General features: G+C 44.3%; 1 protein-coding gene across 2 annotated transcripts in view; it reads right to left on the reverse strand.

The window, feature by feature from the left end:
* The window catches only part of LOC135195082 (protein maelstrom-like), a 63,317-nt gene that overhangs the window by 18,553 nt on the left and 27,570 nt on the right, over positions 1-17,194 (reverse strand). For both annotated transcript variants that reach the window (XR_010310066.1, XM_064221463.1), the window contains exons 5-6: positions 7,043-7,124; positions 5,943-6,088 (exon numbers count right to left, since the gene is read on the reverse strand). Coding sequence is in view for 1 of the 2 variants with exons in the window: in XM_064221463.1 (XP_064077533.1) it covers positions 5,943-6,088; positions 7,043-7,124 (228 nt within the window). In the remaining variant the exon portion in view is untranslated. The remainder of the gene's footprint in view (positions 1-5,942; positions 6,089-7,042; positions 7,125-17,194) is intronic.

Raw genomic sequence — 17,194 nt, forward strand, 5'->3', positions numbered from 1 at the left:
TATATAAAATTGAAACTGAAAACTCCTGGGAGGTTGCAGACAACCCCGAGTTGCAGTTCAATTAGAATACTTCTCTTCTAAGTCGCAATCCGTAGATAAACTAGGATATGCGCCTACCCCTCGGACAATTCAACTGCTTAGTAGAATCATGTCGCGAGGTTAATATACGTAGTATATTTGTAGGATTCTGAACAACGATCTCCATCCTAAATTCTTTCCTTCAAGAAAACAAAATAAGGATTGGAGATCGACCACCTTCGATCTCTATCAAAGAGAGTGAAGGAGAAGTCTTCCTCGAAGGAAAGCTTCAATGGTGAACAGAATACTAAGACGATAGTTCAAGCCAACTGGATATTCCCGTCCGATCTTCTCTATTCCAGGTTGGTCGCCACTGAGATAGTTTCTTTCAGCAGCAGTCTTCTTCCCAATGCTAGAAATTCCAGGAATTCGAGCATAGGCGAGGTTCCCGATTATCGTGTATATCGGGGATTCTCGTCTCGCTCACGTTGGACGGTCTCGCGTAAGTGTTTGGAGATCGTAAAAACTCGAACACTGAATGCGCTAGAAATTCCGTAGAATTCTAAGCAGTCTGCGAAACCCCCACCGAATTCGTCAAACGATATCGGCTGGTGGTCCTCTCGATTCCCGTAGAAATCGAGAATGGGGCAGGATTCCTCCTAATTCGACCGGGCTTACGTCAGGTAGGACCCGAAGGTCCCCCCGGTAGCGCAGTCCCGAACGTGGATCCTACAGAGAAATCTCTGTAGGATCCCTCCCCTTTCCCTCGTAGCCGTAAGGAGAGAGGGAGGGAATGGGGGAGGAATTGGATACTCGCTCGCCTTCCAGTGGAACTAGAGGTAGGAGAAGGGTAAGAGCAGCCATCGCCTTGCGGCGATGGCCTCTTCCAGTCTGGGAAAACGTATGCGTCAGGAGAAAACCGTTTTCCCGCGGAGGGTTACGAACTCTCACTGGTAGGTAAGGTGGTCGGCCGCCAACTGTCGTCTGGCTTGGGGGGCTGGAATCGACACCTGACAGGAGAGAGCCGATACCGTCCTCCGACTCATTCCAGTCCTCGTCGAGGTCGAAACCTCTCAGGAGGACCGAAGGAGTATTTAAATACGGTGTCCGAAGACACGTAGAAACGCCGCTGTCGCAGTAGAGGAGGTGGAAGTTGCTTGATCGATCGGCCAGAACTGAGAGAGCCTTCTTGTCCGGAGACGAGAGACTCTGGTTCGAGACAGAATCGGCAAGCTCCGATCGCGGCAGACCCACCGTCGGTTTGGTTTCCCTCTCGGGCCCCAAAACGACTCGAGCAGAGACGTGGGCTCTGCTGGTGGGAGCGGCAATCCTTCCGCAAGGTCATTATGCTGACGAATCAGCTTAATGACTTCTGCAAATTCCTCTGTATCTCGGGAGTAACCGCGTCTTGCGGAGTAGGACCGTCCAGTCCCTCCAACAAGAACAGATCCCGAGATACTCCTCCTTCAGAAGGAGGAACAGCGGCAGACCCCTGACGGTCGCCTCCAGCTACTTGCGCGTATGTCCTGGTCGGTCCTAGAACCGTGCCTGGTCCATACGGCGTCATAGCGGGATCGCGAGCCGGCGCACCTCTCGCGATCCCTCATAGGTACCTCGCTCCTCCCGGTGTAGCCCGAGGAGGTTGAAGGTACAGGAGAGGCAGACCTGACGCTCCCCCCTAGCTCGCTGGCAGGACCAGCGTGCTTGGAGGGCTGCTGCTGATCATCCACGCGGGTGGCGATCGAGCAGCAGGCCTAGCTTTGCCGCTCGCCTGGGGCGAGAGCTCGGCTAAGAACGTCGACGCTGATCTCTAGCGTCAGGCGAGCTGTTGCTGGTTACCGTCTCCCGCCCGGTCCCGATGGAGCGGCGTCAGGTGACCTGCTAGGCTCGCTGTCGCGGAAGAGAACGCCGGCGAGCGTCCTCTCGGATGGCACGCGTCGAGCCGGCCGGGACTGGTAACCAGCCGTGGCTGGTACCGACGGCCGCGGGGACCCCCTTCCTCGCCTAACTAACCGTGGCTGGTCAGCGACCGTCACGTCAACCGAGCAGCCAGCTGGTCGCTGCGAGAGCGTCCACTGGCCTGGCGAGAGTCAGTCTGCACGACACTCGCCAGTCTTCTGCTCCGCGCTTCGGTCTTGACGGCGAGCGAGCTCGGGTGTCAAGACTTTGGCTGGACGGTCTCCAGCGGGAGACCGTCCACTCGGTACTTCTCGCTAACGAGAAGCCGAGGCGGATCCTGGTTTAGCGCAGAACCGCTAGAACCAGGCGAGGAAGTGCCAGCCGAAGCTGGTACTCCTCTGGTCCCCGTCTTCTTCTCCTTGCTTGGTAGAAGAAAAGACGGGCCCTGTTCCCGAGGGAGCAGGGGGACCAGCAGAAGAGCTCCCCGAATCGCCGGAGCGAGACGGGCCCTTAGAAGGTCCCGAAGGAGCCTTCTTAGGGGGGAAAACCGGGTTACCAGCTGGTCGCTGCAAGAGCGGCCGCTGGCCTGGCAAGAGTCACCTGAGCGTCTCTCACCAGCCTTCTGCTCCGTGCCGCGTCTTGGCGCCGAGCGAACTCTGGCGCCGAAACTTGGCTGCACGGTCTCCCGAGGGAGAACGTACACTCGGGATCTCTCGCGAACGAGAGACCGAGCCGGAACCTGACGTAGCGGCATCGCCGTCTAGCACCAGGCGAGGAAAGTACCAGAGCTAACCGATACTCCTCTGTCCCCGTCTATCTCTTCCTTACGGAAAGGGGAGACGGGCCCCCGCTCCCGAAGGAGCAGGAGGACCAGCAGAAGGACCCCCCGTCCCACCGGGTGGGATGGGCCCTTAGAAAGTTCCCGAAGGAGACTTCTAGGGGGGGAAGCAGCCTTCTTCTTCTTCGGCTTATGGGCCTTAGAAGTCGAAGGGGAAGAGGCAGCAGCAGACGATGAAGACGAAGATGACAGCTTCTCTCTCCTCTTCCTCGTCAGCTCACGCAGGACAGTCGTCAGGCCTCCATCCAGGCCGGAGCCGGGGGCTATTGCCGAGCAACACGGCCCGACTGCACCTGTCCGGAAGGACCGCTGGGACTGGGGAAGACACAGCCGTGGCAAGGACGCCAGCATGGACAGGCTCAGGAACCAGGAGCGACAGGAACAGCAACCAGCTCACGAGCGGCAGGAAACAAGCGGCAGCGTAGACCCAGAAGGGACAGCCAAGCCCAACAGCGGGAATCAACATCAGCGGCAGGTACGGCAGGCCCCCAGCGATCGCCTCGTAGAATCATCGGCAGCCAGCGGAACCTGGGTCCTGGCGGCCGGTCCAGGGGCGAGCTGCTGAACCGCGGAAGTCTGGGGCAGGCAACACGAAGAAAACAGGCGGCGGCGGCAACCCCACCTCGGTACGGCGCGGGCCCTAGTAGCGGCAGACCGGCCGTCATCGACACAGCATGGGGAGTGTAGACCAGGGAGGGGGGGGAGCAGCATAAGCGGCCGTGGTAGTAGTGGAGACCGCCCCAGACCTCGCTAGACGCTGCAGCAGCCCGTGGATGCTAGGCACGCCCTGCCGCCGCGGTGGTCCATACCTGTCCAAGGTCGTCTCCCACGGATGTAGCACCTGCGGTAACATAGATAGATTAGTAAGAGGGGTTCCCTCACGCACGGGGGGAAGACATGCCCCATCCCGAACGCAAGGAAGACCCAAATACAAAATACAACGAAGAAGCTGAGCGGGGGCAGGAAGGAGGACGAAGAATCGGATACCAAGGGAGTCGCGGGAGAGCTTTCCGACGACTTCCTGGCAGACCTTCGCTTCCCCTACCCCTGCACAGCAGTGAAAAGTAATATGAAAATGAAACAGAATACTGCCCTTGCGATTCACTTCATAGAACCTAAAGGGGAAAAGATCAATTCCCGGGTAAGAACGGAAACTTGATCCAATAATATGATGCTATCATAAAATATATATGAAAATGAAACCGAATACTGCACTTGCGATTCACTTTCACATAAAAAAAAAACGTAAGGATCAATTCCCGTTGATCCAAATTAAATTTCATGCAAATAAATAAATGAAAATGAAAAGAATTTTGCAATTGCGAATCCACTTTCATTGCATCTATTATACAAAATTAAAAGGCTCGTGCCGAGCGCAATCACACTCTCGGTAACGAACGCACAGGGCAAAAATATAATGAAAAGAGTACTTACATCTTTCAATTACACACTTTCGCCCAAAATACATGACTCGGCGCGAGCGCGCCCGCCCTCGGCACCGAGACATAATTCAAGGGTTCAATTCATGAAAAGAGAGGAAATCGCCGCATCTACGGCGATAATTCCATGTTGGTTCATAATTAAGTAATGAAAATGAAAACAGTGTACTTACAGTTTCATTTTCAAGTCAAACAAACCATTAGTAGAAAACACAATATAAACAAAGCATACGACGATGAAGCGGGCAGAGAGCGATGACGAACACGTCCTTCACACCCGCGGCCGAAAGCAAAAGTGATTTGTTTACCTCCCAGTCGCGCGGCGCGCGACTGTCGGACAAGCAGTTAACTACCGTTCTCCCCTTGTTCGAAGCTTACGACCGTTCCAGCTGCCGCTAGCTACTTCCTATTGTTAAAGGACCGATGGTTTGTATTACGTATCGGAACAATTTATATTTCTGTTTTGGATATTAATAAACCAAAACTATGTTATTTATCATATTTTAATCATAAATGAAGATCCCTTTGCTCATATATCGTAGCCTGGGGCACTGCGTCAGGCAAGACAGGGCACTCCTTCCTACACAATCTCTCTCTCCTTTGCTAACTCTGCTTATTACAGCGAATTTTCTTCTTCTGAATGTTAGCGAGATGTTTTCCTTGTCTTTTCCTGTTTGGCATGATGAAATTCTTGCCGAAACAAAGATAAAGAGATGTAAAAGCAAGAGAATGTCCGAGGTGAAACTCGAACATGTACTCTCTTTTTACAAAGACAATTAATAAATCCTGATTATTATGTATGAATTTCATATTCCTTTTTGGGTATTGATAAACCAAAACTAGGTTATCTATCATAAATGAAGAACCCTTTGCTCAAAGACCGTAGCCTGGGGCACTGTGCGATGTGTGCATCAGGCAAGATGGGGGCGTTCCTTACTACGCACCCCCTCTCTCTCTCTTCTTCACTAACTACACTAATATCCCATACATTATGATATTCTGTAATCATATTAGAGCAAATTTTCTTCGTCTGTATGTTAGCGAGAGGTTTTGCTTGTTTTTTGCTCATTGGCATGAAATTCTTGCCGAAACAAAGATAAACATACGTAAAAGCAAGCGAATGTCAGAGGCGAAACTCAAACGTGTACACTACATGAGGTTTCTGATTGCACTGAAAGGGGGTAAGCGGACTCCCTTTTCTCCTGTGACTCATGGAATCTCTACAGATGCCATTGCTCACAATTTCTTTGACAATACTAACTATCAAAATTTACGATAACAGAAGTAGTATTGCATTTTCTTGTACGGATCAATGTTTTTGGTTTATTGAGTTACATTTACTAATTGCCCTGTAACTACAAAAGTAAGAGGAATTTTGATGAAATATTTCGTATACGTATTCTCCATCGAAAGTAGGTACATGATCATCTTCCACCTTTTACAAGTTTAATGAGTGGTTTGTTGCCTTTTCTGCTGACTTTCACATTAAATTCATCTTTACTTCTGACTTTACTATACTGCATAAATTACATAACATTTAAGACCTTAAACTTCAAACAATGCACAACCACTCAGTGTGAAAATTTCCCCTAACAAAATTCTTCACTTAGTCATCCAGTCACAAAGCCAACTTCTATTAAAATATCTACAAAAATCTACAATACATTGTGAAATCTTCCTAACAAATTCCACATCCAACCAAATTTGAACCTACCCTCCCTGAGGGAGGAACAAACAGAAAAACTTACATTGCATGGCATGCTCGGGTGATAATCAAGGGCACAATTTGTCAGCTGGTCAGTTGCAATTGACATTGGAATTTTGTGTTCCAGGGCAGCTGAATACATACTTTGAAAGTAGTAGTCTAAGGAGTATACTTTGAAGTCCAATGAACCTGTTTGCAAGAAAATTTAATTAAGTAAGTCACACAGAAATCTGGACATTCAATGAATGTTCAGCATTATAGTTAATGGTGTGCTGTAATAAAATGCAATGTTAACTGAATAAAATATTTATAGTTAAAATATATCAACATAATTATCAACATTGAAGCTTGCGCCCTTATGGTGTGACTACTGGTCATACTAATGTTAGAAAATTTGAAAAGAAGATCTTTCTTCACATTATGGTCCTTCCTGGACAGAAAAATAAACATTCTGAAATAAAATGTCTACAGTACAGTATTTTTTCCATATGTTCTTAAAAAAAAAAACTTGACAATACTTTCTCTTGTTAATGATAAAATTTTAAGACAACTAAAAGGGAAAATACTAATATATATATTTTTAGCAAGCTTGTTAAATTTTCTTTTCATAAGCTTCACAAACCTCTACAAATATCAATCATTCAAACTGGAACTGCACTTTTATGGAAACTGATCCCTATAATGACTTAGGTTCACTGCATTAACATGCAACAAAATGGGAAGGATAATATATGGTTAGAACATATAACCAACAGTAATGTCTAAAAATAATTTTCTGTTAAATATGGAAATTTCCAATTTACCTATTCCCCACCAAGACAAACCACTTATTCAAATTTCAAATAGTATACCCAAATGTCATCCCCTGCTCAAGGAGAACTTAGTTCTTGGGTACAGCTCCCCATGGATTTGAAACTAGCAGCAAAACACCCCTGATTAACTTCAGGAAAAGATATGTACTACCAGTAACCAAAAATAATAAAATGTCTCATAAATCATAACTTTATTTCTTGATATTTCATAGAATCCTAGAAGAGGAGCTTGCCATCTAATATTTATCTATTTGTGTTTAAATCACTTTCTCTTCCATGTTCTTGTCTTTCCTCATATGTATTACATACAGCATCTTTCAAGTCCTCTTACCTCCACAAATAGAAATCAGAACTTCTTCTGTCATCCCCCTAAGCTCCTCAAGTGTATATACAGGTGGTAGTTCATCAAGGTCCTTAAATAAAAATGAATAAGTTTACAAACATTTAAATGAACAAGAAAGCAAATAGGTATATACACTACAACATTTCAAAATCTTCCTTTAAATATAGGAGTTCTGATAATAAACCCATATAATGCCTACACTGATTTAAAATTTTTAATACATTTGTATTTTTCATGACTAACAAACCTGAGGTCTTAGCAAGAAGATAATCTTCTTGCACCAGCTGGAAGCCAGTTAAAAACAATCAAAGATTGTAAAGCAAGGAATCTGTGGCATTTGGCAACTCATGCATATACGAGGCTGAAACTGGTCACCAACCAGGCAAGAACCTTGTGATGCGTCAGTCTTTCTTTGACCACTCTCCTTCCAATTCAGTTGCTTTGTTTGCCCATGATTTCTTGTTTGTGTGTGTTATTTATCATGAACTTTCAGAAAATTTTTTTTTTTCAATTAAACTAAATTTTCTTACTTTATATAACTAGTATAACAATTCCAACCCTTTATGAGAGAATCCAAATGTTCCCATTTGTATGTGGCAAAGCCTCTTGGCTGTTGTACAACAGCTCTAGAAATAATTGTGACAACAACAGATCTATAAATAATTGTGGAAAATTATCAACTAGGTGCAAGTTAAATCAAATTTCCATGAACCGCAAGACAAATACTAAGGGGAATACAATTTTCACACTATGATAATAAAAATGATATTGTTATGATACAATAAAGTTTGTTCATACTTACCTGGCAGATATATATATATAGCTGTATTTTCTGAAGTCCGACAGAATTTAAAAAACTTCCGACACACGCAGTGGTCGGCCAGGTGGTTAGTACCCATTCCCGCCGCTGGGAGGCGGGTATCAGGAACCATTCCCATTTTCTATTCATAATTTTTATTTCCACTGTCCCCTGAGGTGGGAGGTGGGTGGGTTACTATTGATTTATTAGTAGCTGCCAGGGTAGGTAATGAACAAACTTTATTGTATCATAACAATATCATTTTGTTCATGAAACTTACCTGTCAGATATATATACAGGCGGTCCCCGGGTTACGACGGTTCCGGCTTACGACGTTCCGAGGGTACGACGCTTTTTCTTGAATATTCAATGGAAAAATCCGTCCTGGGTTACGACGCTTGTTCCGAGGTTACGACGCCGACGCTTCCGACGCTCCGAGTTAACGACCTTTTAAAAAACTCATACTATGATAAAAATCCTTTATAGTTTAGCACAGTATATTAATAAAAATAAGTTTCTGGTTAGATTACAACAAATATTTTGAGGTTATGATGATTTTCGACACTTTTTATGTCGTATTTTTCTATGATTTTAGTGACGCCTCATATGCGGAACTAGTTCCGAGTGCGAATGAATACAAACCATACTAGCTTGCGGTGCGCAAAAGTTTACATATAACAGTCCAAAGGCACAAATAATGAAAAAAATCATTGCTTGTTTCCAGTAATAATAACAAAACGAAGTTTCTGGTTAGATTACAATGAGAGAGAGAGAGAGAGAGAGAGAGGTGTCTTCCGACGCTCCGAGTTAAGGACAGAGAAGTGTTCGTTTCGTTAACGGCCTCTGACTCATGCCAGTAAATGTTTTGTTGATACTAATAATATAAGCCTATTTAAAGATACGTTTACTTTAATTAGTCTATATGATACGTAAATAGTAATCAACTGTTCTTGTAGCCCTCAAAGATTTGGCAAAATCGAAGTATCCTAAAGAGAGACATTATCCAGTACACTGGAATCTTGACATAACGAATTTATTTGTTCCGTTACCATCGTCGTATATCAAAACAGTTGTATCTCAAAGCATTTTTTCCCATTTAAAATAATGTAATATGTATTAATCCGTTCTAGCGGTATGAAACCACACCTAAACACAGCTAAATTACATATAATACACAATTTATACAACAAATAAACGAGTAATAAACACACAATGATAAAATAACATAGCAATGTGATAAATGATAATAAATGTTAATAAAATCAATTAAAAAAAGAAAGGAATTTTACTTACCACAACGAAAGATGACGTGAGGCCAGCAGGGGGAGGAGGTAGGGAAGGGTGGCAGGGAACGATTTGTTCTCTTTTTATTTACGTATGTACACTAATAACTACGTAATAATAAACACAAATGAAATAACATTGCTAAACTAATTTTTATTTTTTTTATTTTAATCAGTTTGTAGTTTAGAAATAATGGTGATGCCTTTGGAAGGTTTTATGCTTTGCTATAATTTCATGTTTTGCTTCCATCGAAATAATTTTCTTGGGTTTTTTTCTTATCACTGCTTTGTCTTTAGCTTGAGACCCATGGTTAATAATAAAATAGACAAAATAACACGAAAAATAGGCGCACAAATACAACGAACTAAACAACGACGTGTTAACATGCAGCACCAACAAACAAAACAGACTGAACGCCATTTATCGGTCGCCTATACAACTAACACTCATCGCAAAATCGTATCTCAAATATTTCGTTGTATATCAAAGCTTATATTTTCGCAAATTTTCTGTTGTATCTCAAAACATTCGTATATTAGGGCAATCGTATGTCAAAGTTCCAGTGTAATTTGATCAGAGAGAGAGAGAGAGAGAGACGCCTTGGCAACAATGGTCACCGTCTCGGGGATTGACGTAACATTTATTTTCTGAACAGATAGGACAGAGAAGTGTTCGTTTCATTAAACGGCCTCTGACTCATAGCAGGAAATGTTTTGTTGATACTAATATATAAGCCTATTTAAAGATATGTTTACTTTAATTAGTCTATATGATACATAAATAGTAATCAGCTGTTCTTGTAGCCCTCAAGATTTGGCAAAATCACTCCAGGTTGTACATAAAACTACAAGAATGTAGTGTCACCAGAGGATTACAATAGTTTTTACCTTCAAGAACCAGCATTCTTTTATGAAATAACTCCAGGTTGTACATAAAACTACAGGAACAACATGTAGTGTAACCAAAGGATTACAAGTAAGGTTTTTTATAACTTTTTATTAGTTTAAGACATATTTCCAAGCGTCGTTCCGGCTTACGACGATTTTCGGCTTACGACGCGTCTCAAGAACGGAACCCCCGTCGTAACCCGGGGACTGCCTGTATAGCTGAATCCCACCTTTGGAGGTGGGAAGGGACAGAATAGAAGGATTTTGGGAAACAAATGCATGCAGATGATTTACATCTTGGTTCCACCTGTTAGCATAGCTGACTTCGTGATTACTGTCACCCAAGTCTGCTTCTGCTTTACTAGAGTTGCCAGCGAGGTAGAGACCTATAAAGCTGGTGCACTCCAGATGATCTGTCAATGGGGGCGTGACCACAATGTGACTAGACCATATGACCATACCATGAGAAATAAGAAAGTAAAATATATATATCACCACCTGACCAACCTAGCCAAAGTTAAGGGTGTAACTAAAAGGCTTAAGAGTTAAGAAGTCGCCGTTGTCGGCGACTCAACAACTAAATTAAGAGCTCTTCCTAACCATTTCTACAGGATAGGATGAGTGGTACTTCTTGCCCCCAAGATTGTGTCTGCAGACACGTATGGCCCTAGCGAGCAGCAGATCTCATATGCCATCTTCACATCTCGCAGGGAGTGTGAAGTGAACACAGAGTTGCTTCGCTAAAACATGGTACTCAGGATGTTGCTGAGTGCCATGCTCTGTTGAAATGCTTCCGAGGCCGCGCCCTCACCTCGTGAGCATTCAGATAAAAAGATTTCAAATCTTTGTGCAAACACAATGAAGGAGCATTTTTGAAAGAACTCCTTAACACTAAAGCCAGGGTGTTCTTCGATATGGGCAAGTCTGGTCTTTTTCGGAACACTGCAGATTGCCCGAATGACTTCGACTTTCTTGAGTTTTATGTAGATAAAACTTGAGAGACCTGACAGGGCACAGGACTCTCTCTGGCTCCTGCCACTAACTTGTGCCATCCGTGCTTCCAAGCTCCTGGCCCAAGGACAAAACGGGTTTCCATTCTTAGGCCACAACGGAAGGCTTAGAGAGCACACCGCCTTGTGTTCTCTAAAGCCAAAACTTGTGACGATGGCTTAAAATTTCACTAACCCTCTTTGTCGTATCTAGGGTGGTTAGAAGAAGGCCTTCCTGATCACATGCAAGAAGTTAACAGGTAGGAGAGGTTCAAATGCTTTGACATCAAGAACTTCAGACTACGTCTAAGTTCCATATTGAAAGCTTCGATCTGGACATGCACAGTCAGTCCGTCTGTACTAAGTCAGGTGACCGACCAGTTGACCAGTCAGACGAATCAAGGACAGCAAGGCTGTACCCTGAAGACCATAAGGCACTATTCTTCGCTGAAGGATGAGTGTCTGGACTGCCTGGGCGATTCAATCTAAGCAAACCTTGGGGGGTGTATCAACGCAACCCAATGTCGTCAGCGAATCAACTCCTGACTCGAGCTTCTGGTGCCAGGAGAAAGGAGCGAGGAGCAAAAAGGCGATTCAGTCCCGAAGGAAGAATGCCTGACAGTCCAACCTGGTCTCATGTTACACGATCATCGGGGGTGTATAAACGCAACCGACTTCGTCAACAAGAAACTCGGGGCTACTATATGTCGCCTGATCTCGCACGAGTGTCTGACTCCGAGAAAACAGGTGAGACAAAAAGTAGATGGGGAGCGAGTTTCGAGATTCCACAGAACTCAAAGATCGTGAAGGGCCTGTTGTTTGACAGACGCAAATCTCTGAGCCCAAGGCCGTCAACAACATATTTGCGTATTCTTTAATAGTTGTGACTGCCAGCTTATCCCATTCTTCAGACGGAAATGGAAGACGGTAATCTTATTCCTGTCAACATCTCGATAGTCTGAACATAGTCAGACTCAGAGCGGAGAGGTTATAGGTACCTTTCGAGTTAGTGTAGACCGACTCTCTTGGAAAAGGTCCTTGGAAAGTGAACTAGGAAGTATGTGACCTCTGTGAATCCAGGATCCTGAAGGCCAACATGGGGCGATCAGCGTCATTGTCGCTCCCTGTGACGTCATAAATCCTCTTATTACATTTCCTAAGCGATTGAAAAAGGGGAAAAGAGACTAAACATCCATCCCCGTTCAATATCATAGGATGGCGTTTAATGGTACCAATCCCGGATCGAGAATAAGGGAGCAGAGAAGAAGAAGCCTCTTCGTCCTCAACATATCGAAGAGAAGAATGAAAGGGCGTCCCTAAAGTCTCCACAACTCTCAACTTACTTCTAAAGAAAGATTCCACTCGGAAGTCAATAGTTGCTGCCGTCGATTGAGACGATTCGTACGGACTTTTGCAATCCTGTAACGAACCTCTAGAGGATCGTTACATTCTACGCCTGTTGTTATAATAGGCTCTTTCTCGTAAACAACGAACAGGACCGAGAGAAGATACTTCTTAAGATATGAGAGAGCTGTGGAATATCAGAGTTGATCTGGACCACTGGTTCCAAAAACTCGTTTCGAGGACTGGAGGGACGACCGAATTGCTTTTACGTCTTTCGATTCGATCCAGGACATCGAAACCCTATCCATGATGTCTGGCACTTTCGTTTCTTGTATCACCTCAGGTGGGGATAGACGCACTGAGAGATGTTCAGAATCATTCCTAGATCTTGAATAATATTTCAGTTTCCCGGTAGGAAAAAAACTGTGGTCTGAATTGCAGTCTATTCGAGGAAACAAACTTCTTCAGGAAGGAAATGGTCACCAGCAAGCTCATCCATTCCCCTCCCCCCCGATAGCTTACTTCCCTAATAAGGCTGCGCTTTGCCTAAGCAGGAGAGCATATAAAAGTGCAATGTAACGGTATACTCGTAGTTCTATACCATGCGGTAACGAGCACCGAAAGGATTAAGAGATAACTCTGTTGAACATAGTAAGGCAAAACGAATGCAACGTTTATTCATTCACGTAAGAAATCCCCTCAATCTTAGGCTAAAGTCTGTGATTGTAGGACAGAGATACAGTTAGTCAGTCAATCCCGCAGGAGAGACGTAACCGCCAGCACAGAGATACGGTTAGTCAGTCAATCCCGCAGGAGAGAGAGACGTAACCTACCGCGCATAACAGCGCACGATCTGTTACTGGCTCGGTTGGACTGGAGGACAGACACAGCAGCAGCCAGCAGCTTACGAACGTCGTCTCTTAACTTTATGTCTGGGTTGCCAGCTACCCTATTCTACGAAGAAATAGGTCCGTTATTTTTTGAGCAGAAAGACTCTCAAGCTGGTATATTTAAGCGAAACAGAAAACGCTAAATATATAGATGCGTTTGTGTCGTCAGAACACTACCATACAATGGTAAAAGATAAATCGGAAACTCCTGGAAGGCTGCAGGGAGTAACGATTAAATGTCCTTAAAATAGACAATAGACCTCTCGGTTGCCATCCGAAGAGGTAACTACAGCAAGCGTATATGACTTGAACCAACCAGTAGTAAAATAACGCAAGGCAAAATATGAAATTATATCACAATAAAGTTTGTTCATACTTACCTGGCAGACATATATATAGCTGAATTTGGAAATACAGCTACATACATATCTGACAGGCAAGTTTCATGAACAAAACTTAAGAGAATCGAAGCAGACAGCTCAAGCTTTTTATGTTATTGGACATAAGCGTTCATTGACGTAGTCTACAAGTCTATTTCTTGTACGAGTCTGCGAATGACGAATGAGAGCTCTTCCGAATCTTGTCAATAAGAGCTTATTCGCTTACGCAATATCAAGTTAATGAGATGTTTGTCAATGAGAACTAACCCATTTACGGGACAAAGAGATATTTTGTCAATGAGGGGATACCCACTTACTTGACAAACGATAGTATATGTCAAGTGGGGAAAGTCACTGAATTGACAAAACGTAATCCAGGAAGTCGAGCATTTTATTTTTCCGATTCCCGTCTCAAACGAGGAAGGGGCAAGAATCCTGTTAAGAGACTGGGCTTACGGCAGGTAGAACGACGATGTTCAATTCGGCAGCGTAGTCCCGACTAGAAACTAACAAAATCTATCATCTGAAAAACCCGTTCAGATGGGCTAAAAAGCTCGCAAAATTATCCTGGGAAGAGGAAGAAACTCTCCAACCAGCTTCCTCTCCCGTATCACAACTAATGCCTGCTAAAGCTTAAAATTTATTGCAGTATGGCAAAGGAAGTCCTGTCTTGCGCTTTCCTGAAGAGCGTCCTTTTGATGAGTGCCTTTGCAAGAATCCTACTGAACGTTGCCGAGAGTCCTGACGTGCAGGACATCGAGCCTTTACATAACCCGTAACTGCCTTATCGCAAAGTCTTGACTGCGGTAGAGAAAACGAGATCTTCCCTTGAGCTTTCCTTAACTACCATCCACCTTTGCGAAAGCAATATATATTGACAGAGACCTCTTGAATTCACGAAACCCGAGGTCTTGCTGGGTTTCGAAGATGAAGTTGTCTGTTCACTTTAAGCTTCCTCCGAAGCACTGCTTACTTCACATTCTTTGCATGTGAGGTATAAGGTATCACCGAAGGTAGAGGTAAAAATTCTTGAGGCCCAAATCGTAAACAAGAGCTTGAAGAGTTCAACAGCAACGTTCAGCCAGGCGACACACCTGGCGTGCGCTGGCGCGCACGCTCGGCGTCCGCTGGCGCGCGCGCTCGGCGTCCACTGGCGAGCAGTGAGCACGCGGCGTGCACCCGCGCGCGCCTGGCGTCCATCCGAACGTCCCGTCCAAGCCGAGCGTCAAAAGAAGCATGCAGAGAAGCGTCACGCTCCTGACAGGCGTCAAAACAAGCGAGAGAAACTGCCTTCAGGAAAGAGCGATATACATCTCGGAGAGAAATCCGACTGCACGAAACAGTCTTAGGAGTAGGGTTGATCTTGTGAGAATACGAGGGGCGAGGGAACGCCTTCTTATTCTCACAGTAACAAAGCTCGGACGTCCGCTCTCAAAAGCGTCCTGCTACTAAGACTTCTTTTTCATATTTCTCGGTGGAAAGACGTACACGTGATCAGGCGACGTTCGCCTTCTTACTTCTCACTGGAACGCATAACGAGAGAGAGAGGACGTGAAGCGTCCTCTTCTATAAAGCTTCTATTTAGAGGGCGCGAGTCCTTCCGAAAGCTCCGACCCCTGCGCGGGGAGGACGCTTCGGAGGACGAGAAGCAATCCTTCAGGATTCGTGCACATGCACGCACTTAGGCAGTCTGGGGATTTTCATCAGAAACTGCCGAAGGCACGCCAGATCGGTGGGGGTTCCTTGTAACCCTCCTTCGGCTTTCGACATGCTCTCTCCCCGGGTCCTGGGAGTCAAGCAGAGGTCCCGGCCTAGAGGCGAAATAAGGCTGATCTGACGCACCCTCCACTACACAAGGGGCACTGTCACTGCACTTAGCCACTTCACTATTGCTCTCTAAAGCAAGCACTTTCGATTCTAAGATACGAATTGAAAGAGTATTAGAGAAAGGGCAATAACCTCTACACACACTGTTTAGGGCCCGAAGGCAACATTACAGGGTTAGGAGAAACAATAACAGAAGTAGCACTCTTCACAACAATGAAGGAGAGCGATCACCTCTCGCAGACATATTCATAACCCGTAGGCCATACTACAGGGTTAAGCAAAAAAAAGTCTACAGGAAGGTTAGCAGGTTCACTACCCTGACTTTTGTTTACTGATTAATTGCGTACATACGAATCATACGTTTTCCTTACGGAATTAGACCTGTTTACTGATTAATTGCGTACATACGAATCATACGTCTTCCTTACGGAATTAGACAAAGTCTCACACTCCTTACATGACAAATCTCAACAAAGAAGCAAGACTCATACCCCTTGTGCATACCAAGTGCGGATCTACCGAAGCTTTCGGTAGCCACACCCTATCTTTGCAGACAACACCCTCTGAAACTAGCCTAACTAGATTCAGATATCTTATGCAAAAATGAATCAAATTCAAATCAATTTAAGATAGCGTATGCCTAGCCACAAATCCAAGTAAATAAATTAAAAGACAATTAGGATACTTAGCGGCAATGAAGTTTCCAAAATCTAAGACGGAGGTACTGGAAACAGGTGTTTCCAGCACCGGCGACAGAAAAATTATGAATAGAAAATGGGAATGGTTCCTGATACCCGCCTCCCAGCGGCGGGAATGGGTACTAACCACCTGGCCGACCACTGCGTGTGTCGGAAGTTTTTTAAATTCTGTCGGACTTCAGAAAATACAGCTATATATATATCTGACAGGTAAGTTTCATGAACAAACTTTATTTTCCCCTCCTCTATTCAAGGAATATATGTTCAAATTTACACCTTCGCAAGACTTCAAATGGCTTTTCACAGGATTTATTTATTTATTTTTTTTTTAAGTTATCTTGGGGAGTTTTTTAAATGTTTCTCCACTCTAGGATTCTGAACTAAAATCTCTGTAGTTCCGAGATAAATAGTTACAAAGTTGGGATATGACACTGGTACGTTCAGCCTTACCAGGCCATACTATGAGGCTTTAGCAGATGGTCCACTTTTGAATTTAACACTAGAGGGTTGTTTTTATTTGCCTTGGCTTACTCCAAGTGTATCACCCAAGCTACATGCACTTTCATTCAAAGTTGCTAAGTAACCAATTGGTTCCTAGACCATGAATAAAAATCTAATACTTCTGGCCAACCCTAAGAGAGCTGTTATTCAGCTCAGTGGTCTGGTTAAACTAAGATATACATGGGTGTGGAGTTGCACACTATTATATTTGGAATTTACTTTTGACAACGAATTTGATAATTATTGTAAAGTTTTTTTATGTTCATGAAAACCTTGTAAGTCAGTTCTGCATTCGTGGTAATTGAATCACTTGTCTCTTTTCCCCAATAAAACCCGAATGCAGGACGGAACGAACAGCCTCTTGGCTCAACTTTTGAGGTGATCTGTTATCTACTGTTGTGTAGTGATGTGTGTGTGGATTTAGAAAGGGCGATTGCCCTGATTCTTTGAATTTTGTTGTAATTTGTTTCATTTGAGTGCCATTGATTTACAATTCCCCTTGAGTGATTAATTTCATTTGTCACTTATATGTTATTACTCT

The sequence above is a fragment of the Macrobrachium nipponense genome, chromosome 20 (genome assembly GCF_015104395.2).
Source record: "Macrobrachium nipponense isolate FS-2020 chromosome 20, ASM1510439v2, whole genome shotgun sequence".
Lineage (NCBI taxonomy): Eukaryota > Metazoa > Arthropoda > Malacostraca > Decapoda > Palaemonidae > Macrobrachium > Macrobrachium nipponense.